Consider the following 21,951-nt stretch of genomic DNA (forward strand, 5'->3'; position numbering starts at 1 on the left):
GATCTAATTCCTTGATGACTGAATTTCTCAATTGGCTTAAGGATTGAACCACATCCGAAAGCCATTCTCCCTGAAAGGGAGGGATCCTGGAAATGTTATGTATGTTAGAGCTGTACATAGGGACATAATATCCAAGAAAGGGAACTTGTTAATAAGAATACGTTCATCCTAAATCTTGGTTTTTAAGACCTGAATTTCTTTTTTGGTTTCTTGTAACAGGTGTTTTTGTACTTTATGGTAAAAGTCTTGGCTGTATAATGGGTGAGCAATTTTCTGCTGATATTTAGTTCTATTGTTGACCACTAGGCCTTTGCCTTTGTTTCCTGTAAATAACAGCAAAGAACTGATTGTTGTTAATAACCGGGTGGAAAAAAAATGACCAATTGCATTAAATCTAACATTGTGGTTGCTGCGCTTTTATCTTAAACTGTTTGCATTTTTGTTTACTGGGAGCCAACTGAGTTTGGGCTCTGGAAATACTTTATTTAACCATTATTGTAAGTTGTGATTCACTCTGCCTTAAAATAAGTCCAGGACCAATATTTTTCGTATCACACGCCTCCCAGGTCCAGGACCACTGAGTTACCCCATTTTTGTAATGGCTTCCCTCATTGGATGACCTAAGGTCAGCCAATGAGGGAAGGCAGCAGTCCCTCACTCGTCAGAGTGGGATGGGGTCAGTGAGACTGCTGACCCCACTCCACTCTGTGACGAGGTGTCAGTGACACTCGGCCCTGGGCACTTAGGGCTTAGAACTGAAGCGCCTAGGTCAAAGGCAATCAGTGACAAGCCACTCCTCACAAGGGGGAGGTCCTGAAGGGGCAGAAGATGTCACGTCTACTAGAGCTGTGACGACTTCTGCCCGGCAAAGTTCAGCTTGGGCAGCCAGGAGCCTGCGCATTTAACGCATGTCTACCTCCTGGCTGCCTGACCCAAAAATAAAGAGTGTCTGTCAGACTGACCTTTGCTCAGCCTGACAGACATTCTTTATAGTGGCCAAAAGGTGAGGGGACGTGGCCCTTCAGCCCATTTGGATGGGCTATAGATGTTTATGTGTCTTCCATAATAGTTCTTCTCCCCAGAAATGTGCAAAGTTAGCCCTGCTTCAAGCCATTAACCTAAAGTATTGTTTGTTTGCTTGTATTTGTAGACTGGAAAAATGGTAGGAAGCACAGGCCCGGCCGCCCATCCGAACCCCCAGCACAGTACCAAGGTAGGAGCACAATACCAATTTACTTCTTTTAATTTGGTCACAGATGTTTATTCCTTATTGGTGCCTCCACATCTGAAAAAGACAGTCATCATGGTGCAACTTCTCTTACTATATCTAATTTGTGGTTCAAAGGAAGCAATGCCGGAGATGTTTTAATAATATTGCACATAATCAAGCCTGTTGCTTTTTGTTTTTGGCTTGATTGAAATGACTGATAAAGTATTAAGGAAATAGCTGAAAATCTGCTTGCAGACACAACTGTTTGTTTAATCATTCATCCAAGTGAATCACTGCATGCATATAATGAGAGATTGATGAAGATTTACCAACAGTATAGTAATACCCCATGAAAGCAGGTGTCTCGGGATTTGTTTCGCCTTTGAGTTGTGATTGAATCTGGAGTTTACTCCGCATATTTCAATGAAATGTGATTTGAATGAGATTCTGGCCTTTGCAACATATTGCAGTGATTGTAGTGATGCTAAGAAGACCGTGACAAAGGACAAATTGATGGCGGACCAAACAAAATATTTACAAGAGGGTAGTTCAGGCATCTTGACCTAGACTTGGTTTTGGTACTGGTATTATTTCAAAAGGTAATGGTAAACTATTTGTACAAGGTGGAAATAATTGTCCTCATGACAAAGGCTTCTCTATCAAACATGGTTAATCAAAATGTTAATAATGCACAGATGAGAAGTGGCTCTTGCCACATCTGTTAGCAGACTGGTCACTTCAAATGAGATTGTAGATTTAATCCAAATAGATTTCAAAATGAGTCACAAATGGTTTCCCAAATGCAGCAGAATATGAATAATATAGTCTGCTTAGCTGGTTACGGTACTGTGTTGTCCAGTCTGTGATGTTGTGTATAGTTGTGGTCCTGAGCTTACATGGTTGGAGGGAGAGAGAGAAGTGGAGAGACCACTTGGGACGGGCATTTCTATAATCCCATATCTGAACGTCTTTTTGAGATGTAAAAAAGCGGTCAGATTGTGTAGATATTTGGGAGCCGGTGTGGTGGACCATATTGAAGTCCTCCGAATTGTTCAACAACGTGTGACACATATCTTCTTTTATTCCATGTCTGTTATTTTAATGATCACTGTTTTTGCAGTACAGTGCTAGTGATAGACCATCTTCAAAGCAGATATGTCTTTTGTAAATTTCAGAGGTATAAGTTATAATTTGTTACTGATCACCATGTCACAGAGCAGGCAGGATCAACTGGGAAGCAATGTATTAAGTATTTATGCAGGACCAGAACAGCAATAAAGTTGAAATGCAAAACAATAAAAATCTCAATATGAAATAGAAGAATAGAGTACATTTTAATAAACAAAATGTCACCAAAATGATAAAATCCTTAGATATGAATTTGTAAAGTTTTTTTTTTAAACTGTTTTTATTGCTAACAAAAATGCATCGGTACAAGGCATTATACAGCCATCTTTGTCAAGGCAAAACAAGATATCAACAGTGTTTCACTACATATCCTGCATCAGGAGTACATACATCTCCTAACCCCAGAGGTTGCCCCTACCTCTATAGTTATAACATTGTCACAGAGTCAAAAATATGAAAAAGCAAGCAACTGGTCCATTTGCAATAACATCTTATTGTTGGCTGCCCAGTGTGGAAGTTACCACAATCTCACCCAATCTGTTCATCAATGTGTGTCTCTGCCTTCTCAATTCCACCGGAGAAATGCAGATGTCTCCCCTATATTTGTTCCACTTTCCCCATTTAAGGTTCCATTTTTGGGGGCATCCCCTACCCTTGAACACCGTTTTTTCTGCAATCATAGTGCAGTCCATGTCATTCGCCCAATCCCTTACTCGTGGAGTCATGTCCGCCCCCCTACTTTTGGGCAATATTGCATATGGCGATAGTCCATCCCATCGAGGCCCACGACTGCTCCACCTGTGAGTGGTCAGTAGCCTCCCAGACATTGAGGAGGCAACATTTGGGGGATAGTTGAATGGGTTTGTCACATGTCCTAGCTAGTTGCCGGATGACTTCTTTCCAATACTGTTGTATGTGAGGGCAGTCCGAGAGGATATGTGTGAATATGCCGGTTTGGGTACATCATCGGAGGCAGAGCGGATCAGGACTCCTACCCAACCTAAACAGTAGTTTGGCATAAAAATATACCCAGTGGAGAACTTTGAGTTAGACAAGTCAAAGTTGCATAGGGATTGCCACCTCTCAGGGAGTAGCGAGTGCAATTTTTTAAGTTTTAAGTTGAAAAAGCTACTTGGAGCACTAATGCCTATGATAGTCAATGGTCACTGTAAAACAGGACCAATGCGCAATTTAAAGCTGACAGCAATAGAGTGCAGGTCGGATACACTAACCAGATTCGTCCTGGTTAAAGATTTTATCTTCTGACTCTAGTCCTTTAAGTCCCAACCCACCGCGGGGGTACAATTCTAAAGACCGAGGACCGTAGGGAGGCACTAAGAGACTCACAGGGTCCCAGGCAGAAGTCATCAGGAGGGCCCAGTCTAGTTTCCACTGGTCTGCTAAACGGTTGCCTTTGTAGCTTGTTCCTGTACCTTTACAGGAGGTCAGCCTTATGACCCTTGAGCTCCACTTATTTGTCCTGGGTACACGAGGGAGAGCAGATCTACTCTTATAGGCGTTTCTCAGTTCTCAGACGGCACATTCATTCCTCTTCTAATCTTCCACAGGTCTAGGAGTGTTTTGAAGTGCATGGCTGGGGATGCCTCCTTTATCCCTTCCATGAGCTAGTGAATGCTCTGAGGACACCCTAACCAATGGGGAAATGTTCTCTGTGCTGACCGTACCCACTTTGGCATTTTTAAGATGGCCCAAGTCTTTGGCCACACTAAACTTGTGCTCCGAGTGCTGTAGGTGTTTGTGGGGAGTGGACTACGGTAAACCTAGTCTCCCACATTTAACACAGTTTTAGGAAGTCCCTATACTCCCAACAGATTCAGAGGCAGAAGACTGATAGAACAAAACTGAATTTTCAGAAGCCATACATTGGATGTACACACATTGTTTTGGCACCCCTTTGACGTTTGCCTCTGATGTCGTATGAAAAACCCAATTGTAGAGAGGGCCAGTGTTCCCCTAAAAGGAAAAGTAACACAGCTATGCACATTGATGGCATTGAAATATTCAGATGCCCATCTCTCGGTGTTAACTATGAGGAACACACCTAACAGGACTACAGGATTATCTGTTCATGAAATTATTATGGGTCCAAACCATGAGAATTCCTAGTATTCCTTATGCTGCCCTTGTGAATATTACAGATGATCTGATTCTGTATCACTGCCTTAGTTTGGATGATCTGGTGCACTCTGTCATATGAAGCGAGTGAAGACTACTGGTAAAATGGTGACACAAAACACTAATTCACAGAGTTGAGCTTAAGTTCTCTCTGTGGATCTAGGGAATAAAAGGTGCAGAGAGTACAACAAGAAAATCAAACTTGAAACAATCAAACTCTGAAAACCCTAAGAACTGTTCAATGTGTTTCAGTTGCAAGTTGTGCAAATCATGAAACAAATGAAGATGAAAATTAGATAAACGGAATAATGCTGACTTAAGATGACTGCTTAATCTGAACTGATTGGTTTTACATTGTGAGGGAAGGAAGAAGAGTATTGCAAATAATAGCACATCTAAATGGTAAGATTGCGTAAGGCCTAAAATCAGAAGATCAACAAGAGTAAGCGTGCCAAACAAGACGGGCTCAGTACCTGAATAGGCATAATTGACAAAGACTGAATCAAAAGAAACATGCATTGATCTGAAAGACTGTCACTTTCTTTTTGATGAACCTCCATGAGTATTCTTGAACTGGGAATAATGGTGATCTGCACTAAATAAGTTCCTGATGGATTAATTAAACTATTTAAAAAAAATCTTGTAGTGAGTTCCCTTTAGGGCCCACTTAGTTCTCAGTTATCTTAGCATATCTGCAAGTGGCAGGCTTCCTTGCTTTGCACACTTTACAAAATAGCACGTTTGTTTTGCGCCACAATATTATTTTAGAAATACACTGCACATGTTTTTATTATTTAGAATTTCTTCCTGGGACTCAGTCTGAACATTTCGTACAAGTTCGAACAACACTGTGCGCTGTTTTCTTCTGTGGTCAGTCAGCGACATATTCTAACATTTAGCGATAACATAGAGACCCAGCTGCTGTTTTCCGACATGGCACTTCTTATCGTATAAACCAAGACGTGCCTTCTTGAAACCAAGAGGAGGAATTTCTAATAGAGGGAAAAGTCTTGGGACAGTCACACCAGCTTTGTGAAATCTGAGATGCAGGCCAGCTAACTACAAATGCCAGGTATGGGGTCCGGTACTAGTCCCAGAGATCACCTATTTATCACTGTGCTTACATAGTGAAGGTAGGCTTAGGCAGCTATATCATTCGCCAAGTTAAGGCTGTTCATTGTATGGAGTTTTCTTCTTGATAAAGAACGATAGTTTCAATAAATATTGTACACTTTGTTTGTGTCTCTCTTTTGTTTATTGTGGGCATGCATCAGTGAGGAAACAAAAGGTGATGATCTGTTTCCACGGTTCCCCTGGGGACTAGACAGTTGTGTTCTGGGGTGCCAATTTACCTGTTACTCTGGGAAGGTTAGGTGGGCAGGTAAGGCACTATCGGCTAATTTGAATTGGGCCTTTAGGTACTGATGTGGAATGGTGACTCAGTCCCTACATACTGACATCCTGTTATCTCAGGCATAGTAGTTCTTTTCCCTGCAACAATCTCTGAGAAGACGATTTTTGAATTCATTTATCAAAAGAATTTATCAATTCTTTTAGATTTAGAAACTGAGTTAGAAGGTTTTTGTTATGCTTACATTTAATAGTTAGTGACTTCTTTCAAGAAGATTGATTTTATTCCTTAGGTATCCAGTTGAAGATAGTTTTGTGTCTGCATTGAACTTTATAAACTGAATTCTTGAAGTACATGCTTAAAATTTCTAACGTTTTTAAAGAACTTGTTCTTGAAATGTTTGCACTGTGTTACAGATTTAGTTTGGTTTTTTAAAGCATTTTTCAGAAAGAAGATGACTACTTGTAAAAAATAGTGATTGGTTCTAAAAATAGGTTTTTTATGATTTGCATATTACTGGTTTTAATTGCCATTTTGAGCGTATACACTTCTGTTGGGTATGTTTCTGAAAGCAAAAATTACTTATATAATACTAATGCTACAAAAGATAGTAGATTAGATTATGGGGATGTTTCTGTTGCAAATGTTGTGGAAAACAATTATGCTAATTTGCTTGATGAATATAGGAAAATTATGAATGATGGTAATTGTTGTATTTGCTTAGCTTCACATTCAGAATTTATTCATCTTTCAGAATTTTTATAATTGAAAAACACATCTGTAGCTTGACAACAGATAAGGAAGGCTATCTGGAAAGGTGGTCTTTCTTTTATAGAGTTGAGGGATATATACTAGGAGCACCTGTGCACCTCAAATAGCTTAAGGTAAAGGCACAACCATGAAAGGAACATTAGATTCTACCTCTGAATTTGGGAAAGTGTTCTGTCGTATCTTGGTCTGGCCAAACATCCGAAGGGCTTTCATCCTTGGAGTGATCCTTGTTAGATGCTGTGCCTTTTCTGGTAGACTGTACAAAAAAGGTGACAAATCCTCATTAATGGCTGCTTTGTCCTCTGACTCATCAGTGATGTTCGTCATTTACTTCTTGACTGCCGCCAAATTGATTATGTCTATATGATTGGTGACCAAGTAGACTTTGTAGATGAGGCTACATGTAGTGTACATTTTCCAGAGAGTGTATTTTAGTGCTCGCAATGATCCTAAGATTCTTCAATGTACCAAAACTAAATAAGTCCTATATTCCTGGATTTAATTCTGAATGAGACCATGCCCAAAGGAGAGGTCAAAGAGGAAGGAGAACTGGTAATACACATTGACAAACTAGGTAAATTCTGATGGCCAATTTGCCGGTATGTAGGACCCTGGCAGTCCAGTTAACCAGTGTCAGATAGTGATGGAGGATCTAGCTTGGCATCCTAAATAAAACATCTAGAATGTATAATCTCTAATGTTGTCTCTGAAGTAGAAAAAACCTGGCACTCAGGATTATACTTGCTCACAAACAGAAAAACCAGGATCATACTTCTTCTGGACTCACCGGGCTTAATGATGACGTTTGGAATATGTGAAATAGTTATGGTGTAAAGAAAATGTGACAGAACAAATCTGCTTGTATGCAGTTCTTTATGATCCACCTATGTTTGTCCAACAAGGTTCTGCTGTATTTAGTTGCCTTCACCTCGCCTGCACCCGAGCGTTGTACTGCTGCAATGTGTAGATCTACCAAATTGAATAAGCTTCGACTGAGAATTTTTTGAACCTAATTTCCATTTGTTTGCCTGGTAGTACACCATATTCTTGTTATCTATTTGAATCAAGATTGACTTTTGCAAGAGAGATGGAAGAAAGGATTTGAGTGCCTTGAATTCCAGCATGTAGATGTTGATGGAACCCATTATTTCTTTTTGCAACCACAACCTTTGACCACGTGGTGTTTCTTGAAAGTCTCCTGTGCCATTATTGAAGATTCTGTTGACTTGCTACATGCTTTTCTCTAGGTGGTACCAGAGGAGAGAAGGTAGGGCAATTGTGTTTAGCTGTCTGTTGCAGCAATATGTTGCTGTAACACACAGGCTTTTGCTTTTGTCAGTACAAACACCACAGCAATAAAATATTTGAACTTCTTCATCATGACAGTATTTTGCTGAGATCATTTCACTAGTGCACATAATTAATGGTAATTTAAATAACTGCAACGCTATGAAACCTCGTAGATTACAGACTATACACAGTTTTGAAAAATTGTGTCTATTTTACACAATTCATTGTAATTAATAAGAGGGTATTGCAAGCAGAATACACTGGATTTTTCCATGTTCAATGAATCATTAGTGTTTGTAGTCAATAGCAGCCATTTCAAGCAGAAACACATGTAGCCTATATAAATTGGCATCATTGAACCTCTGGTCTGTTGAAATACTAGCTGCCTATTAGAAGCCATTGCTGAGACCTATTTCTTAACTGATTCTGAATTTGATTTGTGTTATTAAGAACTGGGTTGGCCAGGCAGTCTGTGCATGTCATCAAATTATGTTTCATTCTGAACGTTCCCCTTCACATCAATGCCCTTGATATTTAATTGGTTTGCTTTTCAATTGCAGGTCACTTTTGCTGGGACAAGTACCTGAAAGAGACATGCTCTGCTCCAGCTCCTTCTCATTGCTTCAAACAGGTGAGAGGTGGTTTTAATGCATGCATAATGAGTGTCGCGTTGATGCAAGCTCACTTTAAGTGTGAATGGGCTTACTGTTTGTGACAGATTCAGTACTACGCCAACCATCCTGCTGTGTTTTCTTACCAGGGGATATTTCTGTGGCAGATCCGTTATGTTTGCAAATAAGGTGCCTATAATGCAGGTCTTTGTGAAAAAGTTTAGACAACATATTCACACCCTCGGCTAGAGAGCACTCACAGTAGTTGGCAGCAGGCATGAGAGTAAGCAATTTGTTACTTTCATTATATGTACAAATCTAGATAAGCTGGTTCGTACTTATGTTAACTAAACTGTGTTTAAGAACAGGTGCAGCTTAAAAAGTCTTTACGTTTATTGATCATTATTTCACATATAACATTTCTGTGACTTTGCCCGCAAGTTAACATAGCTAAATGAACAATTGATGGACAGAATGCTGAACAGTGACAAACACTCACCCGTCAGAGATCTGGCCTTAATCTATTGTTTTTTTGCTCACTATGCCATTCCATTCCAGTTTGGACCCAGCCATATGCAAATCGATCTTCACCCTGTTTTCCATGGGAACAGTCCAGCCCGAACTGCAAGGCCAGGTCCTGCCTGGACCAGAAACAAACTTCCTAGGACTGGATTCGGGGTATCACCCCATATCAGCCAGGGTACCTTGAATCCAGTGGCTTGACTAGCATGGATTCCAAGTTTGGGCATACCCGTCCCACTCGGGTTGACAGATGCAAAAAGAACAATTGATAGATGGAATGCTGAGCAATGTCAAACATTCATCCCCAGTCAGAGATCTATTGCCTAAATCCATCGGTTTTTTGCTCACCACACCATTCCAATTTGGACCCAGCCATATGCAAATCAGTCTTAACCCTGGAACAGTCCAGCCCGAACTGCTAGGTCAGGTCTTCTCTGGACCAGAAAAAAGCATCCTTGGATCGGTTTCGGGCTGGACTGTTCCCATGGGGAGCAGTGTCAAGAATGGTTTGCATATGGCAAGGTCTAAACTGGGGTGGCATGTTTAGCAAAAGAATGAGGGATTTAGGCCCAGATCTATGACTGGGGGTGAGTGTTTGACATTGTTCTGCATTCGTACATCCATTGTTCTTTTTGCATTTGTCACTCCACGTAGGACGGGGATAGTCAGACGTGGGTCCTGTGCTTGTCATGCCACTGGATTCAAGCTGTCCTGGCTCATAAGGGGTGATACCCGAAACCGGTCCTAGGATGCTTGTTTCCGGTCCAGGGAAGACCAAGCCTGGCAGTTCGGGCTCGACTGTTTCAGTGAGGTGCAGGGTCAAGACTGATCTGCATATGGCTAAGTCAAAACTGGGGGTGGCTTGGTGAGCAAAAGAATGATGGAATTAGGCCCAGATCTCTTACTGGCGGTGAGTGTTAAACTTTGTTCAGCATTCCGTCCCTCAATTGTTCTTTTTGCTCAAGTCTACATATGACATGCGACTCAGAGCTATGGTGGGGATGTTTACGGCCTAACATACAGTATTTTCTTCTAGATGGGTAGAATTTTGTTAAAATATTATTCCCTACAGAAAGTGTGAATAGAGAACCCTGGTTCATTCAATTGGAAGGTATTTCCAGGAGAGTACCAGCTTCTGACTTACCAAACCAAGATCATGTCTTTCACATTGTCCTGTGGACAGACTTTCCCCAGAGAAAGCCAGTCTGGCTGTAAGGTCTCGGAATTCCATGCCATGGCTCGTTCCTGAGCTCAGAACTTCACATCCAGTGCATATTCTTTGCTTAAGGAATAAAATGTAAGTCAGTAGGTGGCTTATAACATCTATTCTTTTACCCCTTCGGGTGCTTTGTCCTTGCTGATCCATTTAGGAATCAGCTAAGGCCTACACCTTAAAATAATGAGCATGTTTTTGTAATTATTTGCTTTAATGTTTCCTGTAATTAACGTTTTCTGATATGTCGTATTGACTTGAAGTTTAGCATTCTGCCCACCCCCAACTGTATGTTGTCCTATGGAGAATGGGTTAGTATTGTGGTTAACAACATTATTTCATATTTTGCTCACCCTTATCGTTCTTTGCTTGATTGTGTCTTCCTAGTTCTGAATACTCCATTGTTTTACACTGCTGTCTCTCTCCCTTTATTGGCGCTTCATAGATATTGACTGTCAAGTGCACAACTTTGATTCTTCAGCTGTCTCTTGTGCACCCTTGCTCTGAAGGTCCATCTGGTGCATGTTTGACAGAGACCTAAATTGTGCATCACTGTAAGGCTTGCATATTTCTGGAGTCTCCCTCTTAGCTTATGGTGTTCCAGTGTGACTTCTAATTGTAGGGGTTCTCCTCTGTACTTAACTGTTGCATGGTAATTATACTCTTTGACCACAGTCTTTCAACTCTCAGAGAGCAGTACCATCCTAAAGCAACTTACCTAGGCAGAAGGTTGAGTACACATCCTGGAGTATCATTGATACCAATTACAACCAGTTCATCCATAAGGTGGCCTTTTCTGACACCTTTATCCGTTCTTCTGGTGGTAGCAAAGTTTCATGCTTTTTCTACTGGAGAACTGCTGTTGTCTAGAATATCCGACATTCTTTTATAAGTATTTATGTGCTTTTTCTGATGGATACGTCTAGCCACAGATTTTTCATCTTGTGAATGTCCCCAGCTGACAGAGTGGGCCCAGTAAATTAAAAGCAGTGCTCCTGCACACCGGCAGGTGACGCCATGCGACTCCCCATGAACACTATTCTGATCTGGAGGTAAAGGGACACTCATATAGGCACCATCCACACTCACTGACCCCAGTTCCTTTCTTTCCATATTCTCAGACACAGATGTGGAGCTCTGCTCTTCTTCACTTGTGAAGAGAATTTTTTCCTTCACATTTTTCTAGTGTGGAAATGATGTCACCATCTAAGACTACATGGTTTAAGCCTTGTAGAGACTGTCGCAAAAGATGTATATGATAGATACCCCGAGGTGCGCCTTTGATGCTTGGGTTCGAGACACAACTCCAAGGTCTACAATGACTGTGACCAGGCAAACCTAACAACAATCCGAGATCACAAGGCGAACATCTGTGTGGCAAAGCACCAGAAGTCTCTACACAGGTTCTGCTCTAAGTTGAATAGGAGTGCACGGACCCACTCCCGGTCTCGCTCCTGAGTTGTTCCTGAGACCGATCTTCATCGTAGTCGAAGTCTTCAGGTAGGTCGAAGAAGAAACACAAGAAGTCGAAGCAGGACACAGCACAACTCTTTGGAAAAGGTACAAAGGTGACACCATGCCTCTCAATCTCGCTCCTGTTGCATGAAGAGCCAATTCCTTCTTTGGTTCCAATGTACTCTGAGTTCCCAGGCCTTCTCAGCAAAGTAAAGCCTTTTGTAAGGCTATGCTGTGCTTCTTTGACACGCTACCAGTTTCCTCTGACACACCAGCCTGAAGGATCTTCAGGGCCATTCAGTCACATCAGCGCAGGCAGATTCACCCTCTGAGCTGTCTGAACCCCTCAAACCCACCTCTCGTTCCGTACCATCTTCGGATATCATGCCAAAACCTACGACAGTCTCTTATTCAGCAATGCTAACACTGAATTGACCGGTTCACAACCCATCGTTTTGTCCGACTCCGAGGCGGCTTCAACTTGGCCTTGACTGAGACCATATCCAGATCTTGACATGCCTCAGCCTACACTGAACGCATCAGACTCAGAAACAATCATATTACCAGGTAGCCCTGAACATACATCACACCCGCTTTTTGGCTGGACTCAGAGCCTGTTATATAGTATTACAGTGGAAGGGACGGGGAAGAACTTTTCCCTCCTTATAATGCAGACGACTCATGGCATTACAGAAGGCCAGTGGACTGGACACTCACCAAACACTAGGTTAGTTCCTCTCCTGGCCCATCGAGGTTCTTAGCCATAGAGATTAGAATGGCTGCTGAAGTACTTCAGCTCCAGACTACAGCGGTTCAAATGAAAGTTCTCACAGAGGTCCTACAGCCTAAGTAGGCACTGACTGAACTTCAGTTTCCTTTAATGAAGCCCTTATTGACATTTTGTTGGGCACAACCATGCTCTGGCCCACAGTCAACTTACTAACCGCCTTTCACCATATACTTGCTCCAGGTGACCCCGATTTTTTGACCCACCATTCAACACCGAAGAGCTTAGTGGTAGAGCTGTCCAGCAGTAAAGTAAACCTTAACACTTTTTCAACCACTTCCCCTGACAGGAAGTCTAAACAAGTGAGTAATTATGGCGAATGTTGGTTTTCTTCAGCCAGCCTTGCCCTGAGGTGGCTATTGGGAAGTTATACCCACACTTTTTGGGACATGGTGGGTGAGGTTGTACCTGAAGTTCCAGAATATGTGCATTTTCATTATCGTAGACCATTCAAGATGGTTGAGATGTGGCCTAATTCGTCATTGCTCGGGCCCAGACACCTCAGAATCCGTACGCAGAACTATTGGAACTAACCTGCTGCTAATGCACCACAGTGTATGAGTTCCAGAGGCTTTCTCCGGGGACGTCCAGACATCCTTAATGGACATGCCCTTCGACGACTCTGCCCTGTTTGGCGAAAAGGGGGACTCATCCCGGGAACTTTTTGAAGAAAGTTGAGCTACTGCATGTTTTCTATGATTTTCATCTATATTTCAGCAATCCCCATAACAACTTTGTCCATTTAGGGCATGTGCCAGGGTCCTGGCGTCTCGACTGTGCAAAACCTTAATGCCCGCACAACAGATTTGCTAGGCCTTTCTTTGTCAAGGCCATGGGTCTGGCAGACAATGGCCCAACCATCAGAGTTAATTTTCACCACAGCCTTCTGCCCTTCCAGCAATGACCACAAAGCCGATTTTTAAAAAAATTATTTTTATTAACCACATACAAAATAATACACTTACATTAAATGCACTGAAACTCCGTTCTGCACAATAAATCTGGTCACATCCTCCTAGGTCATAAAGATCAACAGTAATTAAGGTATTCGGGTTCAAGGATCATTCAGCACCTCCGGATCCTCCAATATCACCGGAGGAGCACATATGTCACCCCTGTGCGCATTCCAGGGCCCCCAGATCGAGAGGAATGTTAGCTAACAGTGCATGCCTAACCTAAAGATAACAAAACTTATCGGTCCCGTGCATTTGGTACCGTTCCTGCAGGGTTTCAAATGGGAGGATACCATCCTTCCCCCATAGATCTCCGACACGGGAGATCCCAATGAGGTCCCACCTGTCGAATCCCTTTGATTTCCATAGGCTGCCCAACCGTTCCGAGTTCCAGAGGGGAGTCGCCAATGTGATCTTCCCCTCCCACCCCAGGGAGCGGTTCGCTTCATGCCAGACCCCAACAGTCACCACCGCTGGTCCCCCCATCGGAAAGCGCCCCGCCTAGCATACAGTGCCCTAGTAAGGTCCCCTCCAGGCGCCTGACCACGGTCCATAATATAGCCGGGGTCCAGTGGAGAACCATATATTGCCTGGTTAACCGCAGCCAGCTGCGTTGCCCAGTAATACTTCCTAATGTTGGGTAAACCGATCCCACAATCATACCAAGGCCGTGTCAGTTTCGCAAACGCAATACGGGGCCTCCCTTCCCAGAGGAGTTGCCTCTGGAGAGACTCGACCTCTTTAAAGTACGACGGCGGAACCGGGTCCATAGAGTTCTGGAGTGCATAGAGTAAACGAGGGAGAGCCAACATCTTAAACAAAACGGCTCGGCCAAGAAGGGAAAGGGGAAGTGCCCTCCAACGATCAACATCTCGCCGTAGCCGAACCAACGGAGGCAGCAAATTGTTGGAATACCTACTCCGGGGGTCCAAGGATATAAAAATGCCTAAATATTTAAAGCCCACCACTTCCAATTTAACCGGGCAGCGCAGCGGGACCACCGGAGGGTCACCGCTCAACACAAACAAGACCGACTTCGCCCAGTTAATAGCAAACCCTGAATACCTACTGAACACCTCCATTACATCCAAAAAGGCCATGAGCGATGCTCGGGGAGAGGTAAGGTACAAAAGAATATCATCTGCATAAAGAGATATCTTATCCTCCCAATCTGGCGTCCAGCGGAGTCCCCTGATTGACCTATCCCACCGAACCCAGGCCGCTAGTGGCTCGAGCGCCAATGCAAAGAGCAGCGGGGAAAGAGGGCATCCCTGTCTGGTGCCTCTCCTCAGCGCGAAGTCTGACGACCTATGGTTATTAACGACTACTCGGGCCAGGGGGCCTGAATATAGGAGGCGGACCCAAGAGACAAACTCCGGGCCCCCCCCAACTTACCAAGAGCAGCAGAAAGATATGGCCACTCAACCCTGTCGAAGGCCATGGTGGCATCCAGAGAGAGCAGTACTGTCGGCTCGTGTATCTTCGAAGCTCCACCAATGACCCCATGCAATCTACGCAGGTTGAGAGCCGTACTCCGGCGGGGCATAAAGCCCGATTGGTCTGGATGTACCAGTGTATTAATCACCATGACCAGGTGGTTTGCTAACAGTTTCGCCAATATTTTAGGTTCGACATTCAACAAAGAGATCGGCCTATACGATGAACACTCGGTCATCGACTTACCTTCCTTGTGGAGGACTATAATTATTAGCCACGCGATGATCATATGGAAGCCAACCTCTCTCTCTCTCCTTTCCACAAACATACCTTTCAGAAAGGGAGCTAGCTCGTTCGCATTGACTTTATAAAGTTCAATCGGAAGCCCATTCGGGCCCGACGCTTTACCGGAGCGAACCCCCCTAATTGCCTGAGCCACCTCATCGTTAGTGAGGGGATAATAGAGAAAACCCCTATCTTCATCCGATAGAGTAGGCATCGGGATGTCCCTAATCATATCTGCGTTCTCAGCCTCCGAATAATGACACTCAGCTGCGTAAACCTTCTCATAATAATCGGCAAAGGCATCCACAATTTCTTGCGGGTCCGTGACCCTTTCAGACCCATGGGACTGCAGCACCGGGTCTAACCGCGACGCCCAGTTCCCCTTCTCCAACCAAGCTATCAACTTCCCCGCCTTATCTCCATCCTCATATATTCTACTCTGGGTATCGAACAGCTGTGATCTGGCACTATCACGGGCCAAACTCCTGTATTCATCTTGAAGGAGTTTCAAACGGTGCAGCCCCTCCGGCGTGGAAGCATGCAATACCTCCCGCTCAAGCGCAAGCAAATCCGATTCAGCCCTGTCAACCTCGGCTCGCCCCTCCTTTTTTTTCCCCGCTATAAAGGAAAGCAGCTCCTCCCTAAGGACAGTTTTATACGTCTCCCATAAGGAGCATGCGGAGGCCACTGAGTCAACGTTCTCCTGAAAGTACCTGTGCGCTACCCGCACTATCTCCTTCTTAGCCCCCGGGTCTCGGAACCTCCAAACGCTTATCGGCGCAACCCGAGCCACATCACGCCCGCCAAGCTCAAGCCTGAGCCAAACAGGTGAGTGATCCGAGACTCCTCTGGCCAAATGCGGCACCTCGCGGACCCACGCGGCCTGAGCCGCAGGAACCAGAACGTAATCTATTCTAGAAAAGGATTTATGCGCCGCCGACATGTGCGTATATTGCGTCTCATCGGGATGTTTGAGCCTCCAGCCATCCACCAGGCCCGTGGTGCCCACAAAATCAGCCAACCACTTTTGAGAAGACAACAACTCGCGAGCCGGGCAACGATCAACCATTCCATCCATCACAGCATTGAAATCCCCACCGACTACCAACAATCCGACCGGTAGGGACAGAAATTTTTTCCCAACATCGAGAAATGTGTCCGACTGAAGGGCCGGGGGGACATAGACAGACAAAAAAGTTACGCTCCTCCCCTCCCACAATCCAGAGACACCGACATACCTCCCCCTATTGTCGATCCATGTAGCCTGTATGGCGAGGGGGAAGGCCTTCTTAATCAAAATCCCAACCCCTCGAGACCCAGTCGTGAAACCAGCGTGTGCCATCAACTTATAGCCCCCTCTGTGGAGTGCCATGCATCGTTTACCCATAAGATGAGTTTTCTGCAGCATCACCACATCTGGGGAGTGCCTACGGATTAATTGCCCCACCATGCCTCTCTTGATCTTATCCCCTAAACCATTAACATTCCAGCTCAGTGCGGAGATCCCTTCTATCCCTTTAACGGAGGACATTTAAAAAATAGCAGCTAACATTGTATTGCCAAGGCGCCCAGTGCATAAAAAGGAAACATACAAAAATACAATAACAAACCCTTACGTCACTTCCCCTACCCCCCACCCTGCACCCCTGCATAAAGCTTGCGCTCATCCCAACTAGCAGTGTGCCTGTCGCCCCCAAATAACTATGAATCTAAAAATAGAACACAGAGGAGGGCCTACTGACCAACCCACCCACCCCCAGTCCACCAGCTCAGAACATAATGAGACATCATATTTCTTGCTCAAGATCACTAACACAAATTCAAGGCCCCGCATCCCGAAGAAACCCGCCCCCGCAGCTGTCCACCGCCGCCTGTTAAGCCCACTCAACTACGTCATTGTTCCTCAGCTTCTGTTCGATCAGCCGCCTCCCGGTCCGGATGCTGAAGTGTGTCCAGCCGGTCCGCCACCACCTCAGGATTGTCAAAGAACCAGGCCTTCCCATCGAGTTCCACACGAAGGCGGGCCAGAAACATCATTGCATATCCGATACCCCTGTCTCTCAACGTCTTTTTAATTGCGATGAACCTCTGCCGTTGCTTCTGGACCGCCTGAGTGAAATCCGGAAAAAACAAGATTGTCGCGTTTTCAAATTTCAGGGGGTCCGCCGAACGGGCTGCCTGCAGGATAGCGTCCCGGTCACGGAAATTTAGCATGCAAGCGATTATCGGCCGAGGAGGCGCCCCGACCCGGGGCCTGCCGCCCGGCACTCGGTGGGCTCTTTCCACGGTGAAGAACTTGCTAAGCCCCTGCGGCTTAAGTTGATCAAGAATAAGGTTCTCCACGAAGAGGTCTGCAGCCTGCCCCTCCGCCTTCTCCGGAACGCCAAGGATGCAGACATTATTACGTCGAGCCCGACCTTCGTATTCGTCAGGCCGCCGATCCATAGTCTCCCTCGAAGATCTAAGATCACCCACCTCCCGCTGGAGCCGTCTCACGTCCTCAATAAGGCTGGTCGTCTTAAGCTCCAGCGACCTGACCTTCTCGTTAGCCTTCGATAGATCGGCCCTGATCAGTCCCATCTCTCTCGACACCGTGTCGAGCTTGGCATCCAAAGTCTCCATCTGTTGCCCCAAGGACGTACGGACCCCAGTGATATCCGCCATCAAGACCGCCAACGTAGGCTCCTCCACTGCAGGATTGTCACCAGCACCGCCACTCGGACCCCTCTTAAGTTCAGCCGGTGAGCCCTTAGGCATGGTGTACCTGTCAAGCTTGTTAGACTGGACCTGCCGGCCGCCCCTGGAAGTCTTGGGGCCCTGCCGCTCGGGGTCCGTCCTCGTAGCCATGACAGCAGTTTCAACAATCTGCGCAGCCGGAAAGACCACCACTGCCAATGCAACAATAATCCTCCTCAACGGTCAAGAACTCCGGGTCCGAGCAACCCACCAGCCGAGGTCACTGCAAAGCGTAGCGCAAATATAAACAGCCGTCCAGCCCAAATTGCACCAAGGCCAGCAGCCACCATGAAGGAGCCCCGATGGGCCCGGGCACCCCAGCCGACAGGTTCTTCAGGCAGGGCCCCACTCCTTTCACATGGGGGCCCCCGCCACCTCAGGGATCAAGGGTGCCAGGCCAGATGCCAACCAATGCCAGTGCTGGTCCCGCGCTATGAAGCGTTAAATACAGGCTGGCAGCCGACCCCTCAAGACCACACCTCCACCAGCAGCCAGATTGCAAGGTCCGGGCCCCCCAGCCTTCAACTTCTGCAGCAGAGCTCCACTCCCTTCACATGGGGGCCCCCGCCACCTCCAGGAACAAATGGGGTGCCCAGGAGGGTAAACCAGACAGTCGGCGCTGGTCCCTCGCCAATCCGCAGCCCCACTTCCCTGCCAGACCCAACACCGGCAGATTAATAAGACCATGGAGGCCCACGTCAGGCTTCAAAGCCTCACTCCAGTCTGTGAGAGTCAAGGGCTAGGCTCCGGTACTGAGCCGGTCTTCGGGGCCCCCGAGGGGGCAGATCTCGGCCCCGCTGTTATTCGGGACCCCCCCCTCTGTCCAGAGGGTGTCCCGCGATACCATAATATACCCCTGGGGCTAAATACCAGCCGCCCCCCCGACCGCCGACCGGGCCGGCAACAGGCCGTCCCGGCGGCCGATGTTGGTCCATTTCGGTCGGAGGGCCAGTCCACTCGAGTCCCGGGCTTCCGTGATGTGCAGGCCGCAAATCTTCAGGCAGCACTGCGGGGTCCCGGGGGCTCGCAGGATGACCGGGAGGATCGCTCTGGTAACCGCTAGGCTTCCCCCGCCTATTGCACTAGGCGGGGGACAGAATTGCAGGCAGGATATTGGGCCGGTGGAGCTGGGCAGGCAGAGCCGATCGTCAGGCGGCCATTTTGGTTGCCGGCTCGGCTCCTCCCCCCACAAAGCCGATTTAGTGCACCCTTAGTGGCATGCAGCCATCCAGTGGGAGCCAGAAGAAGTCCATTCCTACAGGGATGGCAAAATATCACCTCCAGCGAATGAGTCCTGCAGATGTTCCAACGGTCTATGTCCTGCCAATCCTTTTCTACTCTCCACACCAACCACGTATCGCTCTTATACCAGGAAGTGCAGGCTGTGAGCTATAGAGAGTGTACCGTTCTTGGAAGTGGTGACAGGGTGTTATTACCGTGTCTTCCTTGTCCTGAGAAGGATGGAAGCCACGCCCTGTCCTGAATCTTTGCCATCTAAATGCCTTTCTGCACAAAGATAAATTCAAGTTGCTTACATTGACCCATGTTCTATCTGACTGGATCCTGGAGACTGGATGGTGGCGTTGGACCGGCAGGACGCTTATTTTCACATCCCCATCGGGCAGGCCCACAGATGCTACCTGCATTTCAAGATGGGCCACAAGTACTTTTGGATTCCCATGCTCACTTTCAGCCTCACAATGCTCCTGGGGTGTTCACAAAAAGGTTGACAGTGGTCCTTGAATATCTGCGGAGGTCGGATTACCAGTATTCCCTTACCTCGACGATTAACTGCTATAGTCGAGATCACTGCAGTCAGTTGTGGACTTCCTCCTGATGGCAGGGAACCACTTCATATCATCAACCTGAAGTTGCATATCACTCCTTCACAGAGGCCCCCTTCATGGGAGCCATTGTGGATACGGTGTGTGTTTGAGCCCCCCAGAGTTGATGGTGGTGACCTATCTGTCCCTACTGGGTTGGTGAGGTCACCTTGGGTGAGTTGGACATCAGAAAACTTTGGTATACAGTGGTGACCTACCTCCACATCAACTTGCTGAAGTTACGATCGATTCGCTTGATGTTGATAGCCTTCCTTTCCACCATCAAAGAGAGGCTGGTGCACATTCTCACATACAGTACCACCAAAAAGTGGTACTGCAACAAGCAGGACAGTTTGGCGTCTACAGTCTTGTGCCAGGAGGCTCTACACCTCTGGAGCTAGCTGACTTGTCACAGGATTTCCATGGTGGTGCACTACCTGGCAGAGTCTTTAAACTGCGGTTGGGGGTGTGGCCAAGATGGCGGTGTGAACAGACGTGTTGCTCTGTCGCTCCCGCTGTTGACCCATCACAGCACCAGCTTTTAGCCATCTTTAGCCTCAAGACGACCACGCACTCGCACCAGCCCGAGAGTGAGACACAGGAGGAACTGCTTTCCGGTGGGCGGCCGGCTGCCTAGGCTTATTTTCCCTTTGAGAGCGGGATCTGGCGGGGCTGCGGCCGGACTACAAGAAGGGCACTGCGGGATGGCAGTGACTGATGGTAGTGTTCGGGGAACGGCCCGAGGGGATACGGGCTCGGAAGCCACCGGCTGTGGGCACAGTCTGTCTCGCCAATCCTCCGCTTTGGAAGGCATAGCGGTTCCTGCCCGCCCCACTGCAGCAGCGGCCGCTCCCGGTGTGGAGGAGGCCGGAGTTCAGCGGCTCCTGCCCACCATTTTGGGGTGGGTGCGGAAACTGTGAGAGCGGGGCTGGTTTAGGGCCCGAGGTCCGGCTGGGGTCCTCCTGACCTAGCTACTGTTGGCGGAGACTTCCCCTGGTGCAGGGCCACGCAGCACGAGAATACCGAAGGTGGGGAAGGCAGAATCGGGTGGCAGCCGGCCACCAGGGATGAGGGGAGGAGTCCGGGCCCGAGTTGTCTACCCAGGGTCCAGCCGCTGGGGAGAGTGATGGAGTGATGGTCCCAACCTGACATAGTGATCCGGTATTCGGCTGCTTCGCCTTCCACCAGGTTGCGATTTAACCCAGTGCACCGCAGCTAGGTCATTGACGCAGCGGAGACCACGGAGGTGCGGCGCCCAGCCGCCATCTTGAGGAGGCCTAGCAAGATTCAGGTGAGCCATGGGCTGGTCGAGCATCCCGGGAACTTGTCGGGACTCTCCCGCCCGGGCAAGTGGCTTTCATGAAGAGTTGACGCACTGCACAGGAGAGCGGCGGGGAGGTACCAGGAGTCGCGTGGCGATCCGCAACTAGAGCCGGGGTCCTGGAGGAGGAACACGGGGACGGGCGGTTGGCACAGAGCCCACATAAAGGGGATGAGAGACAGCCTTGACACCTGGAGCCCCCGGCGTGCCATAGAGACCCCCGGCATAGCTGACATACCAGCAGCGAAGTAGGACGTGAACCGCCACCCTGCAGTAGGGCCCGCTGATGCCACGCTGGCCTCAGGAGCCATTTTGATTACTCAGGCGGTGGGTCATTAGCAACAGATTGCGGGGAGGAGGATCGAGGGGCCGGTGGCCCTAGGAGAGCGACAAAGAGTTTCTGCGGTTTCACCCTCCATCGGCAGCTAGCATAGCCCTGCACTTACTGCCGCCCAGTGCGGGTGACTGGGTGAGAGATAGCATTGACGCCAGCGCAGTTGGCTCTCCAGCGACGATACTGGACACACCCCGCCATTCTGCGACGTGGCCTCTGAGGCCAATTTGAGTCTTCAAGCAGTGGGCTGCAGTCGCGGAGGACTGGTCATTCAAAACGAAAGGCGGGGAGGAGGACCCGGGGGCCTGTAACCCTCTGGGAGCTAAGGAGAGATCTAGCACCACCATCCCCCCTGGCAGCTGGCATTGCCCTATACCCTTTGCGTCCAGTGCACGGCACAACGGAAGGGCACACTTCGAGAGCCAGGCCACTCTAATCCCGGGAGGGCCCACGCAGGGTCAAGCCCCACCTGGGCGGGATCTGGTCTGGGGTACGACATGGCCTCCTCCATAGGCCGTAAAGACAGAACCCTTAAAGACTTGTTCGCGAAGGCGCAGGCCGATCAACTCGTAGGTGACATGGCGACGA

At 47.4% G+C, this 21,951-nt stretch overlaps 1 protein-coding gene across 2 annotated transcripts in view; it reads left to right on the forward strand.

Annotated features, from left to right (window-relative positions):
- SCMH1 (Scm polycomb group protein homolog 1) overlaps window positions 1–21,951 on the forward strand; it is a 413,339-nt gene that overhangs the window by 20,440 nt on the left and 370,948 nt on the right. For both annotated transcript variants that reach the window (XR_015308461.1, XM_086956860.1), the window contains exons 4-5: window positions 1,151–1,213; window positions 8,447–8,517. Coding sequence is in view for 1 of the 2 variants with exons in the window: in XM_086956860.1 (XP_086812986.1) it covers window positions 1,151–1,213; window positions 8,447–8,517 (134 nt within the window). In the remaining variant the exon portion in view is untranslated. The remainder of the gene's footprint in view (window positions 1–1,150; window positions 1,214–8,446; window positions 8,518–21,951) is intronic.

Source organism: Lissotriton vulgaris, chromosome 2_1, assembly GCF_964263255.1.
Source record: "Lissotriton vulgaris chromosome 2_1, aLisVul1.2, whole genome shotgun sequence".
NCBI lineage: Eukaryota > Metazoa > Chordata > Amphibia > Caudata > Salamandridae > Lissotriton > Lissotriton vulgaris.